The following is a 24,416-nucleotide window of genomic DNA, read 5'->3' on the forward strand; positions in this document are numbered from 1 at the left end:
CAGCTCTGTATCTAGCCATTTTACTGGGAGCGGACAACATTGCAAAGACACTGGGGCCTTGTTTAGTTTACATCAAAATTCCAAGTTTTTTCACTCTCTTCCATCACATCAATTTTTGGACGCTTACATGGAGTATTAAATATAGGTAAAAAAAATAACTAATTACACAGTTTAGTTGAAAATCACGAGATGAATCTTTTGAGCCTAGTTGGTCCACGATTGGACAATATTTGCCAAATAAAACGAAAGTGGTACTATTCATCAGGTTGAAAAAACTTTCGATCTAAACCAGGCCTGGCACAAAACTCCTCCGGTTCAAAAGGGCTAAATGCATTGCATGCTGCATTTCTACAAGGCTCAGGTACGGTACCCACTAGCTTGTTGGTCGTCTACAATAATTACCGGTTACGTACACCGCCCAGCTGGTGCCGCGTATCGAGCCAGCTCGGCTCGGCTCAGTCCTACGCTAACGAGCCAGCATGCAGCTCAGCTCGGCTCGTTAGCGAGCTTGAGCTGACTCGTTTAGCTCACGAGTTACTAAAAAAAATAGGACATATGTTTATAATGTTTATGCTACATTAATTTCAGAAGGTCACATGCACTATTATGCAACAATACATGATTAATACACGTCAGGTTCATTAAAAGTATCAACCATGCAACATAATTGGTCCATCCAGCATACTTACTAGTTGCTTGCCACCGCAGACTTAGAAAAGTCTACAAATTCAATATCAGCATCATCATCTTCTCTCCCTGAAAAATAATCCATAAATCAACTGTTAAGTTCCACGACAATTATAAAATCAAAATCCATATGAAACAGCTAAAAATAAAGATTACATACCAATAGAATAGGTTGACATTTCTAGGTCAGCATCATCATCTTTTGGATTTGTGGTCATAGGCTGATAGCCTTAGCTTGTGAGCAGCTCGCGAGCTGGCTTGTTAAAACAGCGAGCTAGACTTCCAGTTTAGCTCATGAAAAAGTTAAAACAAGCCGAGCCGAACCGAGCCGGCCACGAGTCGAGCAAGTTGCCGAGCCGCGAGTATTTTGTCCAGCCCTACGCCCAGCAGCCTTATTATCGTTTGCCATTTTTCCTGCATCATTTCATTTGTCATTTTTAAGAAAAAAAGGCCGAACTAATTTCATACGACGGAGAAAATGCAACCTCAATACAACTGCCGTATCTATCGTTAACCCGTCAATAGTAACAGTTTTAACTGCTGGTTTCATTCCTTAGGCGCTATCGGCCCATCTGACGGTGAAAATGTCACACCGTCGCTTGTCTCCTACCGCAGTGAAAGTGTGGCAGTACAAGCACCACACGACATGGTGCCAAACAAGTTTATAAACAAAACCAACTCATAACTCAATTCGTGAAATAAAATTAAAGGTTATCCAAAGGATGCGCAGAGTTGCATAGCCACGTTCTCCAACTTGTGGCATGCCTCTAACACCAACTTTGCCTTCTCGTCACACCGTTGACATTGGGATGTGTTCGTATTTATTAACTATAAGAAAGACTTGGTCTCAAGTAAGTTAACAAACAATTTGTTCGTAGAAGAAAGAGATTGATCAGGAGACTCTTCTTCTACAGTGAAGTATATGCATATGACTAGCAAGCTCGGCTCGGCTCGGTCCTGCTCGAGCTGGCTCGTTAGGCTAACGAGCCAGCTTGGCTCAGTTCGTTAATATTATGAGCTATAGATGCAGCTCAGCTTGGCTCGTTAGCGAGCTCGAGCTGGCTCGTTTAGCTCGCGAGTTACTATAAAAAAAATAGGACACACATATTTATAATGTTTATGCTACATTAATTCCAGAATGTCACGTCCACTATTATGCAACCATACATGATTAATACACGTCAGGTTCATCAAAAGTATCAACCATGCAATATAATTGGTCCATCCATAATCCATGCAGTTCCAGCGTACTTACTAGTTGCTTGCCACCACAGACTTAAAAAAAGTCCACAAATTCAATATCAGCATCATCATCTTCTGTCCCTGAAAAATAATCCATAAATCAACATTTAAGTACCACGACAATTATAAAATCAAAATCCATATGAAACAGCTAAAAATAAGGATTACATACCAATAGAATAGGTTGACATTTCTAGGTCAGCATCATCATCTTTTGGATTCATGGTCCTGGGCTGATAGCCTCAGCTCGTGAGCAGCTCGCGAGCTGGATCGAGCTGGCTCGTTAAAACAGCGAGCTAGACTTCCAGCTCAGCTCGTGAAAAAGTTAAAACAAGCCGAGCCGAGCCGAGCCGAGCCAGATACGAGTCGAGTGAGTTGGCGAGCCGCGGGTATTTTGTCCAGCCCTACGCCCAGCAGGCTTATTATCGATTGCCATTTTTTCTGCGCCATTTCATTTGTCATTTTTAAGAAAAAAGGCCGTACTAATTTCATACGACGGAGAAAATGCGTCCTCAGTACCACTGCCGCATCTATCGTTAACCCGTCGAAAGTAGAATTTTCAACTGACGGTTTCATTTCTTAGGAGGCCTCGCTATCGGTCCAACTGACGGTGGAAATATCACACCGTCGCTTGTCTTCTACCACAGTGAAAGTGTGGCAACAGTGGTAGCTCAGTCTGTAGTAGTTAGAGAAATCATGCCACTATAGTACAAGCACCACACGACAAGGTCCCAAGCAAGTTTATAAACAAAACCAACTCATAACTCAATTCGTGAAATAAAATTAAAGGTCATCCAAAGGATGCGCAGAGTTGCATAGCCACGTTCTCCAACTTGTGGCATGCCTCTAACACCAACTTTGCCTTCTCGTCACAACGTTGACATTGGGATGTATTCGTATTTATTAACTATAAGAAAGACTTTGTCTCAAGTACGTTAAGAAACAATTTGTTCGTAGAAGAAATAGATTGATCAGGAGACTCTTCTTCTACAGTCAAGTACATACATACATATGACTAGCCTATAAGACATCGGCCCCAGGCAAGCACTGGACACGCACAAATAGAATTATACCAGCCCCTTGGGACATTTGATGAGCAACCGATAGATATCCATTCCAATCCGAAGAGTTTAGCATAATAGCAAGCAACAGCTGGTGCTAGCCTGCTAGCTAGTGATCATATGGCGACGACCACGAACGCCGCAGCTGGGTCGTCTTCGCAAGTGACGATGATGCATCAGTGCCTAGCAGCAGCAGCATGCGAAGGCAAATTCGATGCACTGAAAAAGCTTCTTGGCGAGGAGAACCCACAAGGAAGCACTGCTGGAGAAGCGTCTGCAGCGCAGCAACTGATGGAAGGTGTTACAGCGGAGGGGGACACCGCGCTACATCTGGTGGCCGCCAACGGGGAAGAAAACAACTTCAAGGAATGTGCAAGCCTCATCAACACGAGGCACAGTGATCTCCTTACTGCACAGAATAACAAGGGTGACACTGCCTTGCATAGCGCTGCCAGGGCAGGAAAACACGGGATGGTCTCTCATCTCATTGATCTGGCAACAACAGCCAGAAAAGAACAGGAGCTCCTAAGGACAATGAATCATTGTCAGGAGACTGCCTTGCATGAGGCCGTCCGCGTCGGTGATCCAGTAATCGTCGGGCGCCTATTGACGGCTGATGGATATTTGGCTCGTATCCCCGAACCCAAAGATGGTACTTCACCTCTGTATCTAGCCATTTTACTGGGAGCGGACAACATTGCAAAGACACTAGCACAAAACTCCTCCAGTTCAAAAGGGCTAAATGCATTGCATGCTGCAGTTCTACGAGGCTCAGGTACGGTACCCACTAGCTTGGTCGTCTACAATAATTGCCGGTTACGAACACCGCCCAGGTAGTGCGGGATATGGAGCCAGCTCGGTCCACCTCGAGCTGGTTTGCGGCTACTCGTTAATATTACGAGCTGACTTATTTAGCTCGCGAGCTACTATAAAAAAAATATAACACATGTTTATAATATTTATGCTACATTAATTTCAGAAGGTCACGTCCACTATTATGCAACCATACATGATTAATACACGTCAGGTTCATCAAAAGTATCAACCATGCAACATAATTGGTCCATCCATAATCCATACAGTTCCAGCATACTTACTAGTTGCTTGCCACCACAGACTTAGGAAAGTCCACAAATTCAATATCAGCATCATCATCTTCGCTCCGTGAAAAATAATCCATAAATCAACATTTAAGTACCACGACAATTATAAAATCAAAATCCATATAAAACAGCTGAAAATAAGGATTACATGTCAATAGAATAGGTTGACATTTTTAGGTCAACATCATCATCTTTTAGATTCATGATCGTGGGCTGATAGGCCTCAGCTCGTGAGCAGCTTGCGAGCTGGCTCGAGCTGGCTCATTAAAACAACGAGCTAGACTTCCAACTCAGCTCGTAAAAAATTTAAAACGAGCCGAGCCGAATCGAGTCATCCACGAGTCGAGCGAGTTGGCGAGCCGCGAGTATTTTGTCCAACCCTACACCCAGCAGCCTTATTATCGTTTGCTATTTTTTCTACGCCATTTCATTTGGCATTTTTAAGAAAAAAGGCCGTACTAACTTAGAAGCAAGAATGCGTTTGTAGCACAAATAGGAACTATATACATAGTGAGAATCACTAATTATGCTAATCCTAAAATATTTGTAATCAAATTTTAGACATCATTATTCAGGTGTTTATAGATCCATCTCTCTATACATATTTCACACCCAGCAGCTAGTAAATATAAGTCATTCTAGCTTTTTTAATTCTATTTTTTTACTATACACTTAGATGATGTAGGGAATACAATAAGTTGTCTTCGTACTCTTCTCGTGCGGCTTATAAGATATATTTATAGAACGAACTAACTGCAGTCAAATACAGAAATAATTCCGCTAATTATACAACCAGAATCACGGGTCCTCCAGACGTCGCCATAAGACCAGTGTTCGCCTAAACGGCCACTAAACGGTAAACGGTGGTAAACTATTTTGTTTAGGTGGTAAACGGAAATTAAACGGTTGACCGTTTAAACGGTTAAAAAATGGAAAAACGGTCTAAACGGCCTAAACGGAACGGAGATAAACAGTATTAAACGGGCTAAACAGCTGTTTAAACGCCTGTTTAGGCAAGCATGAGGTAAATCTAGTTCAGTTTTGTATGGATAAATTTGTATACTTAAGTTTATTATATTTATAAATGTGTACACTTGATATGTTACATGCATAAATATCTATATTTTGTTCTTTTCACATGCATAAATATATATACATACCAAAATAATTGATTTTTACTCGGATAAATATGTATAAATGCTAGAATACTTGATTTTTTATATGCACACATATAATTATATGTATTTTTTTTTAAAGTATAAAACCGTTTAGACTGTTTAACTTCGTTTAAACACCGTGTAAACAGCCTAAACACTAAACGAAGGGCGACCGTGTAAAGACCGTTTACCGTTGAGGAAAATATTGCATAAGACTCACATTAGAATTCGGATCATACTCCAACAACATGTGAGCAGTCAATAATATTATTACCCAAACAAATATTTTCAAAGTTCGTTATTCATAGATGAAATCGTACAAGTTTGACCGGACCTTCTTTAATTTTTTTCCTAAAACCCAAGTATTTGTGATCCAAATTTGTGCCATTATATTATGAGATTCTATTTGTTGACTTCTAATATATTACTATGTACGTATACTTAGAAAATGTTAATTAGTTTCCTATATTAATATATTATTGTTGATCAAAAGAATGATGAATCAATGATTTGTTACTACAAACAGTAACGGTAGCTAGCCTCGATGATATGTTAAATGATGAAAACTACATTAGCCATTTAATTTCTTCCATAGGACAAAGCACGATAAGAAAAAAAGTAAAACCATCGAAATAATTTTTCACGATTGTAATTTTGCATAGGACAAAAGCTCGATGATATGTCTGTTCAGTGATTTGAGAGTCCATCAATTTAATTTACATATATCTGCAGAGCCTACAAAGAACGTATTGGAATGGACCGAGAACGCTGCCGCACATGAGAGGGATGAAAATGGTAGTACGCCACTTCACTTCGCAGCAGGCCTGCCGGTTCACTTCGCAGCAGGTCAGTGCTCTCGCAAGTATTGACATAACACAAACACATAGCTACTCCCTCCTCCTAAATTATTGGCTGTTTTGACATTTTTTTGAAATCCAATTTCTCTAATTTTATTGACGGTAGAAATTTATTTGTACTAGTGGTGGTGTGGAAGGCCAGTAGAAAGGTGCGTCGTCTACGCTGGAATAGTTTGAAAATTGCTAGTACAATATTTTTTTGCGAAGGAGAAAAATATATTAACATCTATAAATTTAAATAAACGCACTATCAAGACATATTTCATAGAGAATTGAATCAAACTAAATTTCAAATTGTAGATGTTGACATATTTTCTATAAACTTAGTCAAACTTTAGAGATGTTTGATTTTGGATAGAATTAAACTAAAGTGACATGTGATTTGGAATGGAAGAAATACACAGTTAATTAGAATAAGGTATAATGATTGTTCTCCATACACAATCCTAAAATATGTGCAGCCAACTTTTTTAAATAATCATTAAATATTTAGATTTATAGTGTTGTCTCCACTAGTAAAGCTATTTTTTACCTTTTGCATATTGCACAGTGTCTGATGCGTATCTTTAACAAATGTTCCAGTAATTAGAATATTTTTACAAAACAAATCTAAACATGCTTTTAGTCACATGTTACCACACAAAAACAATTATATGTTCCTCGATGATGGCCTGTACCTCTGACGGAGGGAGTACATTGCTTTTTTCTCTTTGATAAAGGAAATATTTATTAAAAACTTTAATAGCGTTACGTCGAGCCAGTACCTGATCTGACGGAGGGAGTACAATATTTTTTTCCTTTGATTAAGGAAATATTTATTAAAAACTTTAAATAAAAGTGTTAAGTACGAGAAACTTCCTACCTCAATCTAACACAAACACAGCCCGGCCCAAAAGTGAGGAGCACATCCACACAAATCAGGGAGTCTTCATCCACAGGCCATGTTCGGCTTATCCTATATTCGGCTTGTTCGACTTCTTTTTTCAGTCGAAACAGTATTTTTCTCTCACAATAATTCAGCCAGAACAGTGTTTTTCAGCCAGTTTCAGCCAAGTTTCAGACCAGCGAACGGGGCCATAGACTGGATCGCGCCATGCACAGAAAAAAAAATATCCTTCATCTAATAAAATCCCTTTGTACTAATACGTACAATCTTATATCAAATATTTTGTCCTCAAAATTATCTTAAATGGAAAAAATTTCAACTATAAAGTTCCAGATCTTGCCCATCACTACAACTTAGATATAGGGTTTATGTCTTCATCTGATGTCATCTGAAAAATCAAAAGTTTGAATTTCAAAACCTAATATGGGCTCTTAGACGATATCAAATGAGAAAGTCTTCAACTACAAAGTTTTATATCTCACTGATCTCTACAATTTTCATATAATTTTTGTCTTCATCCAACTTTATTTGAAAAAATTATGAATTGATTTGTTCTATAGATATTTTAAAAGGTGGTTGACTTTTTTTAAAAGGTGGTTGACTTATTTCCAATGGCGGTTGACATAAGCAATAACCTCCAAAAAATATATATTTTTAGCTAGAAACAGTTATTGTGGCGGGGACAAAATCGCGGCAAGCATTGTTGTTCATCATGGTATCAGAGTGCGTGTCTCTGATGGTTTGGGTGGACTTAAGAACACAAGAATCACAGAGGGGACGAAGCGGTTTATCCTAGTTCGGGCTATCGGGACCCTACGTCTAGTCGCTGATGATCCTTCTATTCAAGAGCACCCAAAATCTGGGGGTTACAACAGAGTGTAAGGGAGAAAGAAAGAGATTTGTTAGGGAATCGCTTGGTGCTAATCCTAGAAAAGCCTCGCCGCCAGTGGAGCCTTCCCCTCGTCGTAGAGGAGTAAGACGATGGGTGTGGTGGAGGAGCTCATGGTGCCCCTCTCTAGGTTGCTCTGCTTTTGATGCAGAGCGTGAGCTGACCGGTGAGGACTTGAATGATCTACATGCAATCGTCCTCCCCCATCTTAGGATCCGACCTCCTCTTATATATCGAGGTAGGTCGGGTACATAGCGGTTTGTGGGAGTTCAGCCTATGGTCTACATGCGCCGGAGTCCAGGAGGGTCTTGCAGTGGCATTGTGTGGACCATGGCGATGTCGTGGAGCCGAAGAAACTCTGGGCATTGTTTGGCTGCTTTGTTCTGACACGTTGAGTGTTAGGTTCTGTCGGCTTGGACCGGCCTCCACCAAGTGCACCTTCTAGAGGCTTCTTGGTGGCGAAGGCGATCGGATTGAGGGGCTGACTCGTGGGCTCGGAAGCCCCTGAGCCCCTGAAGCCAATGGAGGAGTTTGTCTTCTTGCGTCACATCGCGTGCGTGACCCTATCGGAGGAGCGGCTGACAGGGCCGTGCCCGCGGGGCAGCGCTAGGGAGCCCCCCGAGCCTTGGTGGCTCAGGGCGCCCCTCTTGTGCCTAGGCCTTCACTGGCGCCGAAGGCCAGGAAGGAGCCAAGGATTAGGTCTAGCTTCCGTCGATCGGGAGCCTATGGCTCGGGTGAGCCCCTGAGTCCCGAGCAGATGTGGTGGGCGTACTCGGGCGAGCGTACCTAATGGGTATAGCCCCCGAGACCCTGGGCGATCCTGTAAGGGTCAGTCGGGGGGTCTCTCGATCAGAAGCCATTGAACCTGAGGCTTAACATACCCCTATGTTAGGATCTCATCAGGAGCCCCCGAGCCCTTCGTGGCCTCACTTAGCCGAATTCGTGATGGCAACAAAAAGCTGAATTCGATCTTTTGGTGACCGAGCTAGCCATGCGGGGATGACTTCCGCTGACGAGAGTGCATTGCCCTTCTTGGGGCTTCTCCCAAGTGTGATGGGGCGCTCGGCTATCGGGGATGAGTGATGGTGCTGACCCCTTTATGACCTACGTCGCGTGAGTATGAGGCCTGAGCAAGGGTCTGGTGGACTCGCCTAGGAGTTGCCGGCCTTGGGCCCTAGGGCACCCTCCTTTCTGATCTAGGCCTGCCTTGGGTCCATGATCAAGAGCATCTGGGCTCTGGCTTGGGGCCACCTAATCACCCGGCGTGCCACGCCCTTCTAGGGGCTTCGATAATAGGCCCCGATCTTGTTGAGCTGACCTAGTAACCGTAGGTCGGGGTGTGGGGAGCGCGCTAACCTCAGATGGGGCCCTCATTGGGCCCACCACTCAGTGGTTGTCGACCCAATTCTAGGGAGTTGGTTAGTTTTGGGGGCATGTCGCCCGGGTGCCTGTCGATCGGGGGGCTGGGTTCTCCATCTGGGTAGTCGGCGTAGTCCCCGAGGCCATCGCAGGCCTCCTTGCCAGTGGGCGAGGCGGTTTTTGGATGTGTCCTTCCCTCTAACGTCCTGCACAGGCCATTGATGGCGCCTGGGCCGCCGCGCCTACCGGAGGATTTACGGCGCGCACTCCCACACCATCCCACTTCATTTGGGAGATGGGACGTCGGGCCATGTGGAGCAGATCTGGTGGAAGAGACGCCATAGTACTTGGTGCACGTGGATCTGGACCATTAATGATGGCCAGTGGGCCTAAGGGGAGTCAGATCCCCTCAAGTCTCATGAGAAGGCGTGCGCGGAGTGGACGGTGCGCTTGGTGGAAAGTGGAGCAAGGACTTGACTCGTTGTCAATGCCCTCCTTGACTCTGCCTTTATTGCATGGTCGCCATCACGCAACTGCCTAGGGCGCGTTGCAGGGACTAATGGGTGCTTGGCCGGCCCCCAGGGTCCCTTCAGCCATCGATGGCTGATCGGAGGGCCCAGAGCCACTCATAGCGTATCGACTAAGGCTATAAAGGGGAGCCCCCGAAGGCGCGATGCCTCTATCCCATCTCTGGCATCCTCTCTTCTTCCTCTTAGATCCAACTCTGGGTGGCTATGGTGACAATGAAGTACAACATCTCCCTCCGAGTGAGCCTGCCCTCCTCCGCTAGGCGATCGCTCCCACGAGAGTGGGAGGATTCCAGCGAAGAGAAGGTGATGGCGCAGCATGGAGGGCGGTGAGGGTCAGCACCGAGGGACACTGTCCTTCCCTCATGTGCTACCCCCCTCGGTGCACCCTTGACATCATGCGCCACCGTGCTTCTACCCCGTTGTCTTCCTCTAGAGAACAGAAGGATCCCAGCGACATGAGTCATCGGGCTACCCTCCGTTTATCAGAGGAAGAGCACTTCGAACACGGGGGAGGTGGCCACCCGGATCAGAGCTAGAGCCTAGAGGGGGGAGAACGGGGGCAAGCCGAGGCTCTGCCCTTCCACTTCACCCCTTGTTGTCACTGCTGTTGCGGAGCTGCTCCTGACCATTGGGTCGGGAGGGGGTCGTCCGAGCCTCCCCCCGCACTTGTCAGCAAACTGCGCGGCCCCAACCATAGTTCGGTCAGGAGGTTAGGCAGGCATGTGCGGTTGCTGCCACCGTATAGGCGGTCTAAGGACAGCGTTTTTTGCCACCGTATATTATAATCGGGTCATTCCCAATTATTAATGAAATTACTTTCATTTGTAATCTCAAGGCTCACGAGTCATGCTCGAAGACTTTGGTCCCTCATTGGGATGGGCTATTACAGTAATGGCCTCAGTGGCCAAGATTGTCGTGCCCATGCTACTAGCGAGTAAGTCCATGAGAACCCCAAGTTTATGGTCATTCCGTGCCTTCGTCATGTCCCCTGGAGGGGATATCCTCGACTTCCCGACCAAGCCACTTGAATAGTTCATGAGCCCGTCGTTCGGTGCTCTAGGGCTCGTTGCCTCCCTAGTGGGTCACCACGAGCGGCTTGATGTCGGTACTTAGACATTGTTCAATGGGCGGCCGATTCCGCTTCTAAGCACCTGGCTAAGGCCGCTTGTGCCCACCCATGAACATCCCTCACACTTTAGGTGCTTTGGGTGGCCTTGAAGCCCGATGGGCCAGCTTTGAGACCCTCAATGATGCCCCATCTAGGGGGTGCTCCGTCATGCGACTGGGAGACTCGATCCATGGAGGGGTTGGGAGAGAGATAGCTACAATGAAATGAAATGGAAATGAGAGAAGGGAAAGATGATGTAGCTAGTAACGTGGAGGTTAGGGCCATTCCATTAGCGCTCATTGATCCCTCGCTCGGTTCCCTCATCGCCAGGCTCGTTCCACCCATCCCGACCTCGCTTGTCAAAGCGTCTTCGGTCATAGCTTTCCTTTAGAAAGAGCCATGGGCAGTGAGTTAGTCATTGCTCTGATGTAGCTGAGCGTCTGCTGAAGTCATTTGGGAAGAGGGAAACAGTAACAAGATGGGAAAACAAAAAGGTCAGGAGAACACATCTTATCTTGGTTTTTGTTGTTGGAGCGGTGTGCTGGTGGAGGAGGTCGGCGACCGTGTCTTGGCTTGGGGGATGAGCTACTGGGTGGATGGCTCGGTGGTGGCCTTCCCTCATGGGGATGTTGGAACTCACCTCGATCGGGTCACCTGGATGGAGGGGCCAGCCGAGCCATCGCTATCGCCAATTGCGTCAGGCGCCACGCCGAACCTCGATCGGTCGAGTGTCGCCATCGCCTAGACTCCTTCCTCCATTGGTGCCCTGCCTATGTCGGGCCTAGAGCCAGCAGGAACACAAGGGGCAGACTGTGCGACTACTTGGGCGACGCAATCTTGCTCATAGTAGTAGGCTTGCTCGAAGCTGCCTTCGACGGTGATGATCCCATTCGAGCCGGGCATCTTCAGCTTCAGGTAGGTGTAGTTGGAGATGGCCATGAACTTGGTGAGACATGGCCTGCTGAGGAGAGCGTGGTAGATGCCGGGGAAGTCCACCACCTTGAAGGTGAGCGGCCCCTTCCAGAAATTGTCCGGCTGGCCAAAGGTGATGTTGAGCCGGATGCGCCTGAGGGGCACGACCTCCTTCCCCGAGATGATCCCGTAGAATGGCATCTTGCTAGGATGCAGGTTGCTCCATGCGATGCCAATCCTATCAAGGGTGCTAGCATAGAGGATGTTGAGGCCGCTACCTTCGTCCATCAGCACCTTAGATAGGAGCGTGGTGCCCATGATTGGGATGACCATGAGTGGGTAGCAACACAGATGAGGAACGCGGTCGAGGTGGTCCCCATAATCGAAGGTGATGGCTGTCTACGACCACCAAAGCCACATCAAGGCGGCAGGGTGTGGACTGTGTTCATCTCCTACTCGGTGATGCGGTGTTGCCTATGGGATTCATACACCTAGCAGCCTCTAAAGATCACGAGGCACCGCTCGGCCTCATTGAACTCGGTGTCCACCCCCTAGGTACCATCCGCTGGTTCGTTGGCCTTTGGGGTAGGCTTTTGAGCCTCACCCTATTGGCCTAGAGTGCTATGGATGTAGCCTCTGATGGTAGCACTATCCTTGAGGAGGTGCTTTTCCTACCTCCCATGGAATGGGCAGGGGCCTCGAGCGCCTTCTCAAAGTGCTTGGAGTGTGTGCCCCACCCATGGGGTTGAGGCCTAGCACGGCGTGGTTGGCCACCATCTCCTCCCCATAGCACTTCATATCCTTGGCCCAGTCATCGCCGCGATGTTATGCTAAGCCAGGTCATCGCCGTTGTCGCCACCGCTAAGGTAGCCGGTAGCCTTGGCCTTGTCACTAATGTTGGCATGGATGGCCTCTTTGCCTGTGGCATACTTGGTGGCGACGACTAGGAGCTCCCGCGTTGTGCGCAGGGTCTCATGCCTGAGTGCATGGATGAGCACTCACAAGTCTTGTCATAGGTGAAGGGGTTGATCACGTCGGTGTCGGTGATGTTGGGGAGCTCATTGCGCTTCTTGTAGAAGTGCTAGATGTACTTCCAAAGGTCTCATCGGTCCTCTGCCTGCAATTGCGTAGGTCCCATGAGTTCCTAGGCTAGGTGTACGTACCTTGAAAATGATGGCTGAAGACGGAGTGGAGGTCACCCCTGTAGCAAATGCTACCGGGCTCGAGCTGCTCGAGCCAAGCCCTTGTAGAGCTCGATAGAAGCAGAGGCAGGTACTGCATGGCAAAGCCATCATTTGACCCCACGGCCCTCATGGTGAGGCTATAGTCCTCGAGCCAGTGGACCGAGTTGGTCTCGCTGTCATCCTTGGAGATGTGCGTCAATGGCCGAAAGCGCCTGGGGTAGAAAGCCATCCAAATCCTGGCCCCACACGCCAGGGGGCCAACGTGATCCTAGGTGGGGCTCCCTTCCCATCACTCAGGGGTAAGGGACTGAACATGAGCATGGCGACAGGCCTCGATGTTGTCACACATGTCGCGGTCGTCGCTGATCTGATTGCACGTGGACGAATGGCAAAGGGAAAGCTCATGGCTTCGCTCCTATCAGGGCTTGGCACCCCTAGTCCATGGACGATCGGAGCTATTGCCAGAAGTGTCACCACTATCTCCTTCCATCGGCGGGGCTCGCGCATCAAAGCAGTCCCCGTTGACGGTGGCCGTCAGCTGGGATGGCCTGGTGGGAGCGGCACGGCACCAGGAGGCCGAACTCTCAGCCTACTGCTTGAGGGTGATGCGGAGGAGTTGCCTTGCCTCATGTAGCCGCTTGTTGGTCTTCAGGTCCGGCGTGTCAGACGACAAGCGGCTACCACCATGTTGTAGGCCACATGGGGAAAGCGCAACACGTTGGGGGCCCTATGAGGGCGTCATCATCATCGCCGATAGGGGGCTGTGCTACATGCTGCCATACAACCTCCTACCTTTGGTGCTCGAGCCCTTCCTCGGTGGCCTCTAGATCCAACTATCAAGCCTGCAAGCCAGCTGCCTTCTCCCAAAGGTAGCTCGCATGGCTACAGAGACTGGTCCGGCGGCATGAGCTATGGAGCATCACTGATGCGGCCCACACCGTCTATGTGGAAGCACATACAAGGCGGGGCATAGAAGTCGATGTCGTCAGAGTCATACTCTGTGTCGTTCCCCAAGAGGACCTCAAGGAAGGCGCGTAATGAGGGGACATTGGTACCTGCCGCACCAGAGAGGATGGTGCTCCGTGGCGCCTCACGGCTGATGAGGTGTTCCAACTCTAGTTGGAAGGTCACCGTCATATTCTAGATCCCAAAAGGTAGGTCCGGGAGGTAGTACCAGAAGCGCTTGGGCAGTGGGAGCACCTCATAGGTGGCAATCTGGTGATAAACGTTGGCCAACATGTAGATCATCTGGTGGCTGTCCGACATGGTGGGGCTCAAGCCCAGACCATGCCGGATCTACCGAGCGAGGACCTCGAGATGTGCTCCCAAGAGGCCCGGCAGAGAGGGTGGCGCCGAGGGCTCGCTGCCCACCGGTGTAACCTCCTTGAGCAGGTGGAGCTCACCATGGCAGTTGGCGACATAGGCCAGGCTCCCAAAGTTGAGGACCTAGCCTAGGGCGAAGGCACCGGCCATGACGAAGAACTCGTCTAGGGCGGCGCCGCTTGCTCCAGCGACGAGGCGGGTGGCTCCAGCCACCGTAGAGTAGGAATCACACTTGATGCGCTCCCCTACCTGGCGCACCAGCTGTCGTGGGGTCAAAACCGCGACAAGCATTATTGTTCATCGTGGTGTCAGAGTGCGTGTCTTCGGTAGCTCGGGTGGACTCAAGAACACAAGAATCACAGAGGGGACATAACAGTTCATCCTGGTTCTAGCTATTGGGGCCCTACGTCCAGCAGCTGATGATCGTTCTACTCAAGAGCACCCAAAATCTGGGGGGTTACAACAGAGTGTAAGGAAGAAAGAGAGAAATTTGGTAGGAGATCGCTCGATGCTGATCCTAGAAAAGCCTCACCGCCGGTAGAGCCTTCCCCTCGTCAGGGAGGAGGAAGACAATGGGTGCGGTGGAGGAGCTCTCGGTTCCCTTCTCTAGGTTACTCTACTCTAGGTGCAGAGTGTGAGCTGAACGATAAGGACTCAAATGATATGTGTGGAATCATCCTCCCCCTCTTAGGATCTGCCCTCCCCTTATATATCGAGGTAGGTTGGCTACATGGCGGTTTGGGTGAGTTGAGCCTAAGGTCTACATGTGCCGGAGTCTAGGAGTGTCTTGTAGCGGCGTCGTGTGGACCGTGGCGATGTCGTGGAGCCGAAGAAGCTCTAGGCGTTGTCTGGCTGCTTTGTTCTAGGCTTGGACTGACCTCCACCAGGTGCACCTTCTGGAGGCTTCTTGGTGGTGAAGGTGATCGGCTTGAGGGGCTGACACGTGGGCCCGAAAGCCCCCGAGCCCCTGAAGCCAACGTAGGAGTTTGTCTTCTTGCGTCACGCCCCATGCTTGACCCTGTCGAAGGAGCGGCTGACAAGGCCGTGCCTACAAGGCAGCGTTGGGGAGCCCCCCGAGCCTTGGTGGCTCGGGGTGCCCCTTTCACGCCCGGGCCTTGGCTGGCGCCGAAGGCCGCGAGGGAGCCAAGGTTCGATTCCATGCTTCCGTCAATCTAGAGCATGTGGCTCGGGTGAGCCCCCGTGTCCTGAGCAAAGGCGGCAGGCGTGCTCGGGCTCGACCTGATTCCTTTGCCTGAGGGTACAGTGAGCGTACCCGATGGGTATAGCCCCCGAGCCCCTGGGCGATCCTAGAAGGGTCGGTCGGGGGGGTCTCTCGGCTGGGAACCGTTGATCTCGAGCCTTAACATACCCCTATGTTAGTATCTCGTCAGTTATCTTAAACCGATCGCCTATAAAATTTGATACATTTATAAGGGCAGTTTACTTAATAGAGCCGTCCATGAAAAATGTACCTACAGTACTCTCAAGACTAGTTAGAAATGGTTTACAAAGTGAATCGCTGAGAAAATATGAGGCATATGTAGTAGTGATTGTTGCAAAGCCACTACAATGAAATCATGTAAAGATGGATTCTGTAGGATACAATGGATAGCAGGGTAGATAACTTGCATAGGAGAAACAGAGTTTTTCCTTTCAAATACAATATTATGCCTGCTTAGCTAAAGGGACCAAAAGTAGTAGATGCACCTAAAAGGACTAATCGCTTCAATTCTTTACTAATGCCTCTAACTAAGTACATGTGTGGCTCGCACGAGGTTTAGACAGGACCGAAGCCATCTGGATTATGGACCATCATACGGTGCAAGCAAACAGACATTCAAAGAACAATGCTTAATTGTTTCATCTTTGTAATAAAAACAACATGTGTTTTGCCACCTTGCTAGCTACACTTCGCTAGATTACTTTTTGTCAAAACAAATTATCTTAGTAAATACCATAAGAAAATCTCTCTTTTCAATGGGGCTTTCAACTTCCACAACTTTTTTTTTAACACTGGGTGATTGGGTCTTTCGTCTTAATTAGTGTTTGGTAGTGTGATTTCATAGAGACTTGTTCCCCTAGATTTACATTCGAGTGGGGGCCGTGAGATCCCTGTGCCAAGAGAAGTTTGGTGGAAACTGGAAAGGAACTAAGAACTTGCGCTATAGTAACATATGTTGGCCTGGATATATAATAAAGGCATGATACTATTCCTGCAAGGGTGTGTATCCAAGATATTTGTCTTCCTGAAACCTAACCTAGGATCCATCTTTTACTACAAAGAATCCAAAGTGAAGAAAATCTTACTTTACCTTCATCAGTCTGGACCAAAAATGTGAGTCGCCGGTTTTCTTCTACTTGCCAACAGAATCTATAGATTGAAAATAATCCACTTTATTTAGAAAAAAACCTAGGTATTGCAAATAAGGACATCATATATACATTGGAAGGCTGCTAAGTATTAATTTACAAATGTTGAAAGACTATCAACTGAGAGATATTTGCCTTTCCAACTACTCAATATCTTCTCAAGGCTTTCCTCCACCTCTTCTAATCCCTATTCCGTAGTTAATCCCTATTCCATAGTTTCCTAAATTAATAGAAACACCTAAGTATTTAATGTGAAAAATTCTGAACTTGCATCCAAATAACTATGTAACGTTCTAGTGGATTTTTTGCGATTACACAGTACAACGCAGGCACTCACAACGCACGTACACTCACCACTATCAACCCTACCTCTACGAGCATCTTTGAAGACTGAGCTAACAAATCCTCAAGATTGACGAAGACACCACGGGCGTCTCTCTGTCGATGGGAACGTTGCCTACCATTGTAAGAACCATAGGCGCCTCGCTGTCGACGGGAATTGTAGCACCTGGTTTTAAGAACAAAACCAGATACACAACATATGTGAGCCCAGGAAGTCAAATCTCACATATAGCTACAAATAAGGGTAATATCATAAGACAATGATTATTACATAACGTATTAGTATAAAGAATACAACCTCAGAGTATAGACAACAGTAAGACAACTCCGATCTCTAGGTGAAGACTCCAATTCCACAGGGACAACTGACTGGTTGATCACAAGCCTAATTCCTCCAAACTCTAGCAATCTAGTACCCATCCGAGATTTTTATCCAAATAATTGAAAAATAAAGCAAGCGTAAGTACATGTCGTACTCAACAAATATATCATGGGGTTCATGAGGCTTAAAAGGTTGACACTGGTTTACTACAGTTAGCTTTTAGTGAGTCATGATTTTAGCAATTGAGTAGCAACAAGTTTATCATAAGCCCATATAAACACATGATCAGGTAAACATGAATAATGAATAGCATAAACAATTAACCATTAATGAGCATCTTTATCATCAGTATCATCAGTGTTCATCATCTATTCTGTAAGGGTTCCAAGGCCGCTCGTGACTGTGAGCACGGCTGATATACCAGTTTTACACTCTGCATAGGTTGTACACTTTCACTGTGAGTCGTGATTTACCCTTTCGCCCGAGGTCACGAGCCTCTTAACCCACTACCAAGGAAGGTCGGCAGGGTTCACTATGAAGCCTTTCAAAGGTTTGTCTAACAAGTTAGGGCCGCTAAGGTTTTCCCACCAATAAGCATGAATCCCCTCCAAGGAGTGACTAACAAAGTACCAAGAAACCAAAGTGCACCCTCTTGGCAGGCCGAGATCATACTATCGGAGCCCCTCTTGTGCCATAAAGGTAACCACTAACAAGCTAGAAAATGTCCTCATGCTAAGCTAAAGCCAGAGCCATGTAGCCCTCATAGCTGTATTGTAAGTCTCAGATGATCACTTACAGATAAGTCCTTAGGGAGAGGAATCAAGAGCACCATAAAATAGCCCAATGCTCTAGCCCCCTTGTTCTATGTTGCTAAAAAGCATCTTTTAATGTTTATTGCATATACCATTAGTCAAGTTACAAAATCATGGCTTTAGTTGAGCACTAGCATCATACTACCCAATGCAATAACCCATAGGAATCAAAGAATCCAGGATATCAAATAGTTAGGAAAATTACTACGGTTGCCAAGGTAGACATAGGCATCATGAATTAAATGATTAAAGGTGAATAGGTAATAAGGATGGTCCCATGCTATACTTGCCTTAACCTTAGATCCTTTTTCAAGTCCAAACCTTTAATAGAACTCCTTGATCAACACGTGAAGCTCACCGATTGGACATGATCATAAGGCACCACACAAGCATCCAAACAAACATGCATAGCATTCAAACATAACTATATTAGAATAATACACCAATCAATGAAAAAGAATTTGAAATCAAATCTACGTATTGCTACGATCACACAGACGCGAAAAGCACGCTAATCGGAGTTATGGTGAAAAAGATACATATACTGAAAGATTTACTTATAAATATAAAACTACAAGTTTCATGTGTTTTAACTATGTAAAAGCTTATATAGATTGAATTAAGTCAAATTTAAAGTTGAATTATAAAACTAAAGTAAAAACAAATCATATTTTATTTATAAAATCCAGTTACATAATTATTATTCAAATTAGAGTTTAAACCATGAAATTCCAGAAATACTGACATGATAAACATTGTTACTAACGCGTAGATCTTGTTGCAATGAATCTAGCATGCCTTGAACAGGTCAAATCAGAGCTAAAACGTAGAAGATATGAATTAAACAAGATTTCCTTTAATAAAATAATAGATTAAATCTAACCTCGAATTTTAAAAGTTGAAAACATATCTAACAGTAGTATGAACATATAGATTATGGAATTATGAACCTAACGCAATTTGAACGGGTCAAATCGGAGTTAAAACGACAAAGTTATAGCATAAATAAATCTAGTGGTAAAACTGTAAATAACTGAAAACGTATTTTTAAAGTCAACTGAACAAAGTATGCTTTTAAAAGAAGAAAGCGTAATCTGTCAAATACGCAATGGACCGCGGGTTCGATAATAGAAAAGCGCAGGGGCTCTTTAGCAAAAATACCGGCGAACCGATATGTTTTAATCTGAGCCCTAGATCGAGATTTGGACGGCTGCGGTGACTTGGGTAATACCGCCGGCCGGAACAGGACCCCAAATGGCGGCGGCCATTAACGGTGGCAAGGAGCTCGCCGGTGATCTCGAAGAAGGGCCTACGGGTCATAGGAAAACTAACCAAGGACACCGGAAGATAGAGGAGGGAACGACGATCTCGGCTAAGTGACTTACCGTGGTGCGGAGCGACGAAGGGTAGCGCGCGGCTTGGGGCAGCGAACGTTGATGGCGGCGGCGTGGCTTGAGGCGAGGCAGCGCGAGCTAGGGTTCAAGATAGAGGCGGCGGACACGAGGCTCGACTATTTATGGGGCGGACGGCGTGGGTAGCACGGCAAGGAGGAGACGTGAGCGGCGTGGCGTTGGTGGCGTGGCGTAGTCCGGGGCGAACACGCGCGAGGAAGACGGCGCCGACAAGTGGGCCCGGCTGGTCAGTCGCATAGAGAGAGGGGGCAGAGCGGGTTGGTGCTGGGCCGGCCTGGTGGCTGGGCCGCGGGGATGGACCGGCGCCAAGGCGAGGAAAGGAGGGGTGGGCTGCTGGCCTTGCTGGGCTGCGCATGAAGGAATAGAGCTAGGCCAGGCCGAAAGAGAATGAGGGGAGAAGAAGAATTTCTTTTTTATTTTATTTTCAAAACCAAATTCAATTATGAACCAAATACAAATTTAAATAGAGTTTCAAATATACTTTTCAACTCAAATAAAATGGGAAATTTTGGTAGGCTTCCAAAAATAAATTTTACAACTTTATAAATTCTTTTATTTTCTCATTTTCTTTTCTTTTACTTCAAAGCCATTTTCAAATTTATTTCCAAAAGCAATTCAAACAATTTTGAATCTTGATTCAAACCACTCAACCAAATAAAGCAAATGCACCGGCATGTATGCACATCTATGTTGCTACTCCTTATGATGAATTTTAATATAATGAAAAATATTATTTTCCTATATTTCATGTGCACAAAATTCATAAATAAATCCTTTTAATCCTATTTTTCAAAAGTACAAATTTTAGGGTGTTACAGGAACATCGCCTACCAATGAAAACACAACGCCGTTAAATAATGGAATATTGGCTCCCACGGAGAGTCAAACCCAGAGCCTCAGGTGCCGTTGAGGCTCTTGTGACCACTAGGCTACATGCCCTTTCGCCAAAACACAATATTTTACTGTTATGGAAATTAATTTTTAGAACTAAGGCCTACTAAAAAGCGCAAAGCAAAAGCTTTATATTTGAGTGTTCTCTAGATCATGCTTCATAAACAGGAATGTGACGTCTGCATATATAGATAAACCTTCATCAACGAGATGAGACACTACTCCACTAACATGGCCATCTTATAATCGCCAGCATGACTGCTATCAAATTAAATAGGATCGAAGAGAAAGGATTCCCTTGTCAAAGGCCTTTTTGATTTAGAAGAAATGCATGACATAGTCATTGACATTAATATAGCTATGCTGCCACGCACCTGAAACGAAGGCTCCATCCGAGCTATCCATTTAGACGAGAAACCTTTCATACGCAGTGGTTGAAATAAAAGGGCCTTTAGATTTGCATTGCTACAACTTTGTTATAGATGATGTCAATGTTCGATGTTGTTTGAAATTTCAAAATCTTAGAACATATATAAAACATTAGGAATCTAAGTGACTTCAAATCAAAAACTTTTGTGACATCCGATGCTGTTTGACATTCTAAGTTTAAAATTTTAAAATCAGTCAGCTTAAAACAAATATTTGGTACTCTAAACAATTTCAAATATAAAATTTTTCAGCTACAAAGTTATAGATCGTGTCGAGCTCTACAATTTTAGTATAAATTTTGTTTTCATTTGAGTTTATATGAAAAATTTTGTGATTTTTTTGAGACAACTATTTCTAGAGATGGGACTTTAGAATGGCTATTCTTTCTTAATCAATTTCAAGTGGCAGACCTTAGGACGCCCACCCCTGTTAATAGTCGATTAGCAGAGGCAATCACCTTAGGATACCCTCCTCTAAAATGACTGACAGAGGTGAGCGTTTGTTTGTAGCCCACCAGACCATTCACAGAGGTGGCTCCACAAAATGCGCCCCCCCCCCCCCCCCCCCCCCCACCCACCCACCCACCCCCGCGTCTATGCTAATCATGTGGTCTATCTCTTGAAATCCTTTTTATTACAGTGTGTGTTGACCTAGCTTCGTGACTGTTTATTTTTCTTCAAATTGATTGCTTTTACTACAAAGAGAGAGTGGCCACTTTTCTTTTGCAGACCTTAGGAGGAACCTGTTGAAATGGATCTCTATGCAGGACATGAATCTTGACACAGTAAACGTTTGCTCACAAGTACTGGAAGCCAACCCAGATGCACTGTATCAAGCGGACAACAATGGATTATTCCCCATACACGTTGCTGCCTCTGTAGGTGCGGTAAAGGCCGTTGACATGTTTGTGGACAAGTCTGACCGTAGTGCCGGCTTACGTAACGCTCAGGGCAGGACGTTCCTTCATGTTGCGGTTGAGAAGAATCAACTGCAGGTAGTCTGCTATGCTTGCAGTAATCCCAAGCTAGCGTGGATTATGAACATGCGAGACAATGATGGCAACACTGCACTGCACCTGGCTGTCCTTGCTGGGAAATTGCGAACGTTCTCTGCGCTACTTCGTACCACGCAAGTAAGATTGGATTTAATAAATGCGAAAGGGCAAACGCCTAGAGATATAGCAGAATACAAGGTCGCCCCAAGGTTGTCGTTCGAGCTGGTACGTACTATGCTCTCTCCTTTTCTTCCTACAGCTTTTGTTAAACTAACTAGCTAGCTAGCTAGTTTACCCATCCATGCTCTTACACATGCGAGAAATCTTGATCGATATAATAATTGGAAATTCGTATGTGTGTGTGTGTGTGTGTGTGTGTGTGTGTATATATATATATATATATATATATATATATATATATATATATATATATTTGATGCCTACAACAAACCAAAATTGCTTATTTATGATACATTTAATTTGTTCATATATATTCTAACACGATACTAATATAGATACATTGTACTTTATTACATGGATTGTACAATATATATAGCTACAAATCATATTCCATTTGTTTTTCCTATCCCCGTTATTGATAAAATTTGCACTAGTGGCAGAGGGGACGGGGTGCACTAGCCACTTAGTAACTTTGGTTTCATTAGAATTTTGTTCAAAGATAAACATAATTCATGCTTCTTACATGTGCAACTAGGGTTAATTAATCTAGTGTTTCATGACCCACCCGCACAACAAACTGCAATCTAGAGAAAATTCTGTTTACTGGGCTATCAAGTTACTCTAGGAAAGACAATGTGTTATGTGGCTGGAGGATTGATAGGGAGAGACGAGGGGAGCGACGCGGCTTATGTGCTACAGTACCCGTGGTGCTACAGTACCTTCGGGTCCTGTTCACGCCTATCGCTGCGACGGTGAGAGAGAGCCGGCCGCGGGGCGTTTGCCCACAGCCGAGCAAGAGGGAAGGGTTTCCTTCTTAATTCTTGCTTGATTAGATCGATACATCTCCTCTTCTTATATAGAGAGGTTTACTTGACTCCCAAGCAAGGCTTACTTGACCCTTAAATAAGCGACACTTATCTCTAATTAACCCTAACACTAATGGGCTATACAGCCAACCCAGGCCCAATAGGCCCCTGACGTACTCTAACACTACACCCCGTCTGGACATGCAGCTTGTCCTCGAGCTGCAACCTAACGAACTTATAACGCTGACTCGACTCCTAACACCTAAAAACAAGCCTTTTACATCTTGGCTTATTTTATTATTCTCAACCTGAAATAGACTGGGACTCTTTATTTTTGACTCCTGAACATAAGGTGGACACCATCCGCCTCCTGGATCCCATGGACACCATCTAGACGAAAGGGGTGCATGTGTATGGCCACCTAGAAGTGGTCGCAACAGCGACCATGCGACGGCGCTACGCGGTGCGCTCTCGTTGGTGACCCCACACCTTCTCCCCGCCAGACGGCTGCTGGTCTGCACCGCACAGAGAAGAGCGGAGGGCTTCCGATGGAGAACGAGATGGAGGGATGCGCCTCCCCAACTGCTGCCTGCAGGGAAAATAGCATGCCCGCCGCCCGTGGGGGAAACCGCATGCCCAAGATCCCCGACGCAGCGGACGAGATCGAGGTCCTCCGCGCAGCTAAGCGCAACTGGCGGCGGGTCCTGTGCGGAGGCCGAGGGCGCCGCGCCCGTGCTGTCCAGCGAGGGCGACGCGGCGGAGAGCGTCGGCATTAGGCTGCCACCGTGGAACAGGGGGCCGTCCACCCCGCCGTAGAGGACGCCCGGAGCCGGGGCGCCGCCATGCGCCATGACAGCCCCGGTGGTCGGGAGCGGCGGTAGGTGCGGCTGGGGACTGGGCGCCGTGTAGATGGGTTTCGACAAACCGGCAATCCAAGCCGGAAGCGGTGGCGGCGGCAATTGCTGCTGCGTGGGCGGCGGTGGTGGGATCGGCTACGGTCGAGCACCGCTGCCGTCAATTCGGCATTCGACATGACGCCAATGGTGGAGGGAAACGCCCCCGTGGCCATCGACAGCGAGGTCTCGGGAACGAGCGATAGGGTTCCCGCGGGCAGAACCGGCTGGGACGTCCGCGGGTCAGGCAGCTGCGCGACGGCGTGGGTGGCCGGCGGCGGAGTGGTGGAGGTGGGCAGCGAGGTCGACATCGGAACCGAGATCTCTGATACCAGATTGTTATGTGGCTGCTATACAGCCAACCCAGGCCCAATAGGCCCCTGACGTACTCTAACACAATGCCACACAATAAGCATGATATGTAAGAGGAACTCTAGTAGGAACCCTTAAATTAGGGCTCTAATTTTTTATTCGAAAGATCTACTTTTGGGGGTCCTATTTTCTGGGCAGGGCTGCAGCACTGGTTCTCAAAGCAGGGTCCCTGCTTCTCAATTTCCAACAATTCTTCACACACTCTATGCATATGTATTTGACAACACCATAATACATAATAAATTATTTACAATTTCACTATGAAGAATCATATTTAAATTTATGAATGTAAATA

General features: G+C 46.4%; 1 protein-coding gene across 1 annotated transcript; it reads left to right on the forward strand.

Moving 5' to 3' along the window:
• Nucleotides 1–3,158: 3,158 nt before the first annotated feature.
• On the forward strand, nucleotides 3,159–23,250 carry LOC136503486 (protein ACCELERATED CELL DEATH 6-like). The gene is made up of 4 exons (XM_066498550.1): nucleotides 3,159–3,765; nucleotides 5,983–6,080; nucleotides 21,643–22,095; nucleotides 23,209–23,250. The coding sequence occupies exons 1-4, from the start codon at nucleotides 3,159–3,161 to the stop codon at nucleotides 23,248–23,250; spliced, it is 1,200 nt and encodes a 399-aa protein (XP_066354647.1).
• The last annotated feature ends 1,166 nt before the right edge of the window (nucleotides 23,251–24,416 follow it).

The sequence above is a fragment of the Miscanthus floridulus genome, chromosome 14 (genome assembly GCF_019320115.1).
Source record: "Miscanthus floridulus cultivar M001 chromosome 14, ASM1932011v1, whole genome shotgun sequence".
NCBI classification, from domain to species: Eukaryota; Viridiplantae; Streptophyta; class Magnoliopsida; order Poales; family Poaceae; genus Miscanthus; species Miscanthus floridulus.

Coding starts and splice junctions, on each gene's coding strand:
- LOC136503486 (XM_066498550.1), top strand. CDS start 3,159: ATGATGCATCAGTGCCTAGCAGCAGCAGCATGCGAAGGCAAATTCGAT. Junction 3,766..5,982: donor TGCAGTTCTACGAGGCTCAG/GTACGGTACCCA, acceptor ATATATCTGCAG/AGCCTACAAAGAACGTATTG. Junction 6,081..21,642: donor ACTTCGCAGCAGGCCTGCCG/GTTCACTTCGCA, acceptor ATCTCTATGCAG/GACATGAATCTTGACACAGT.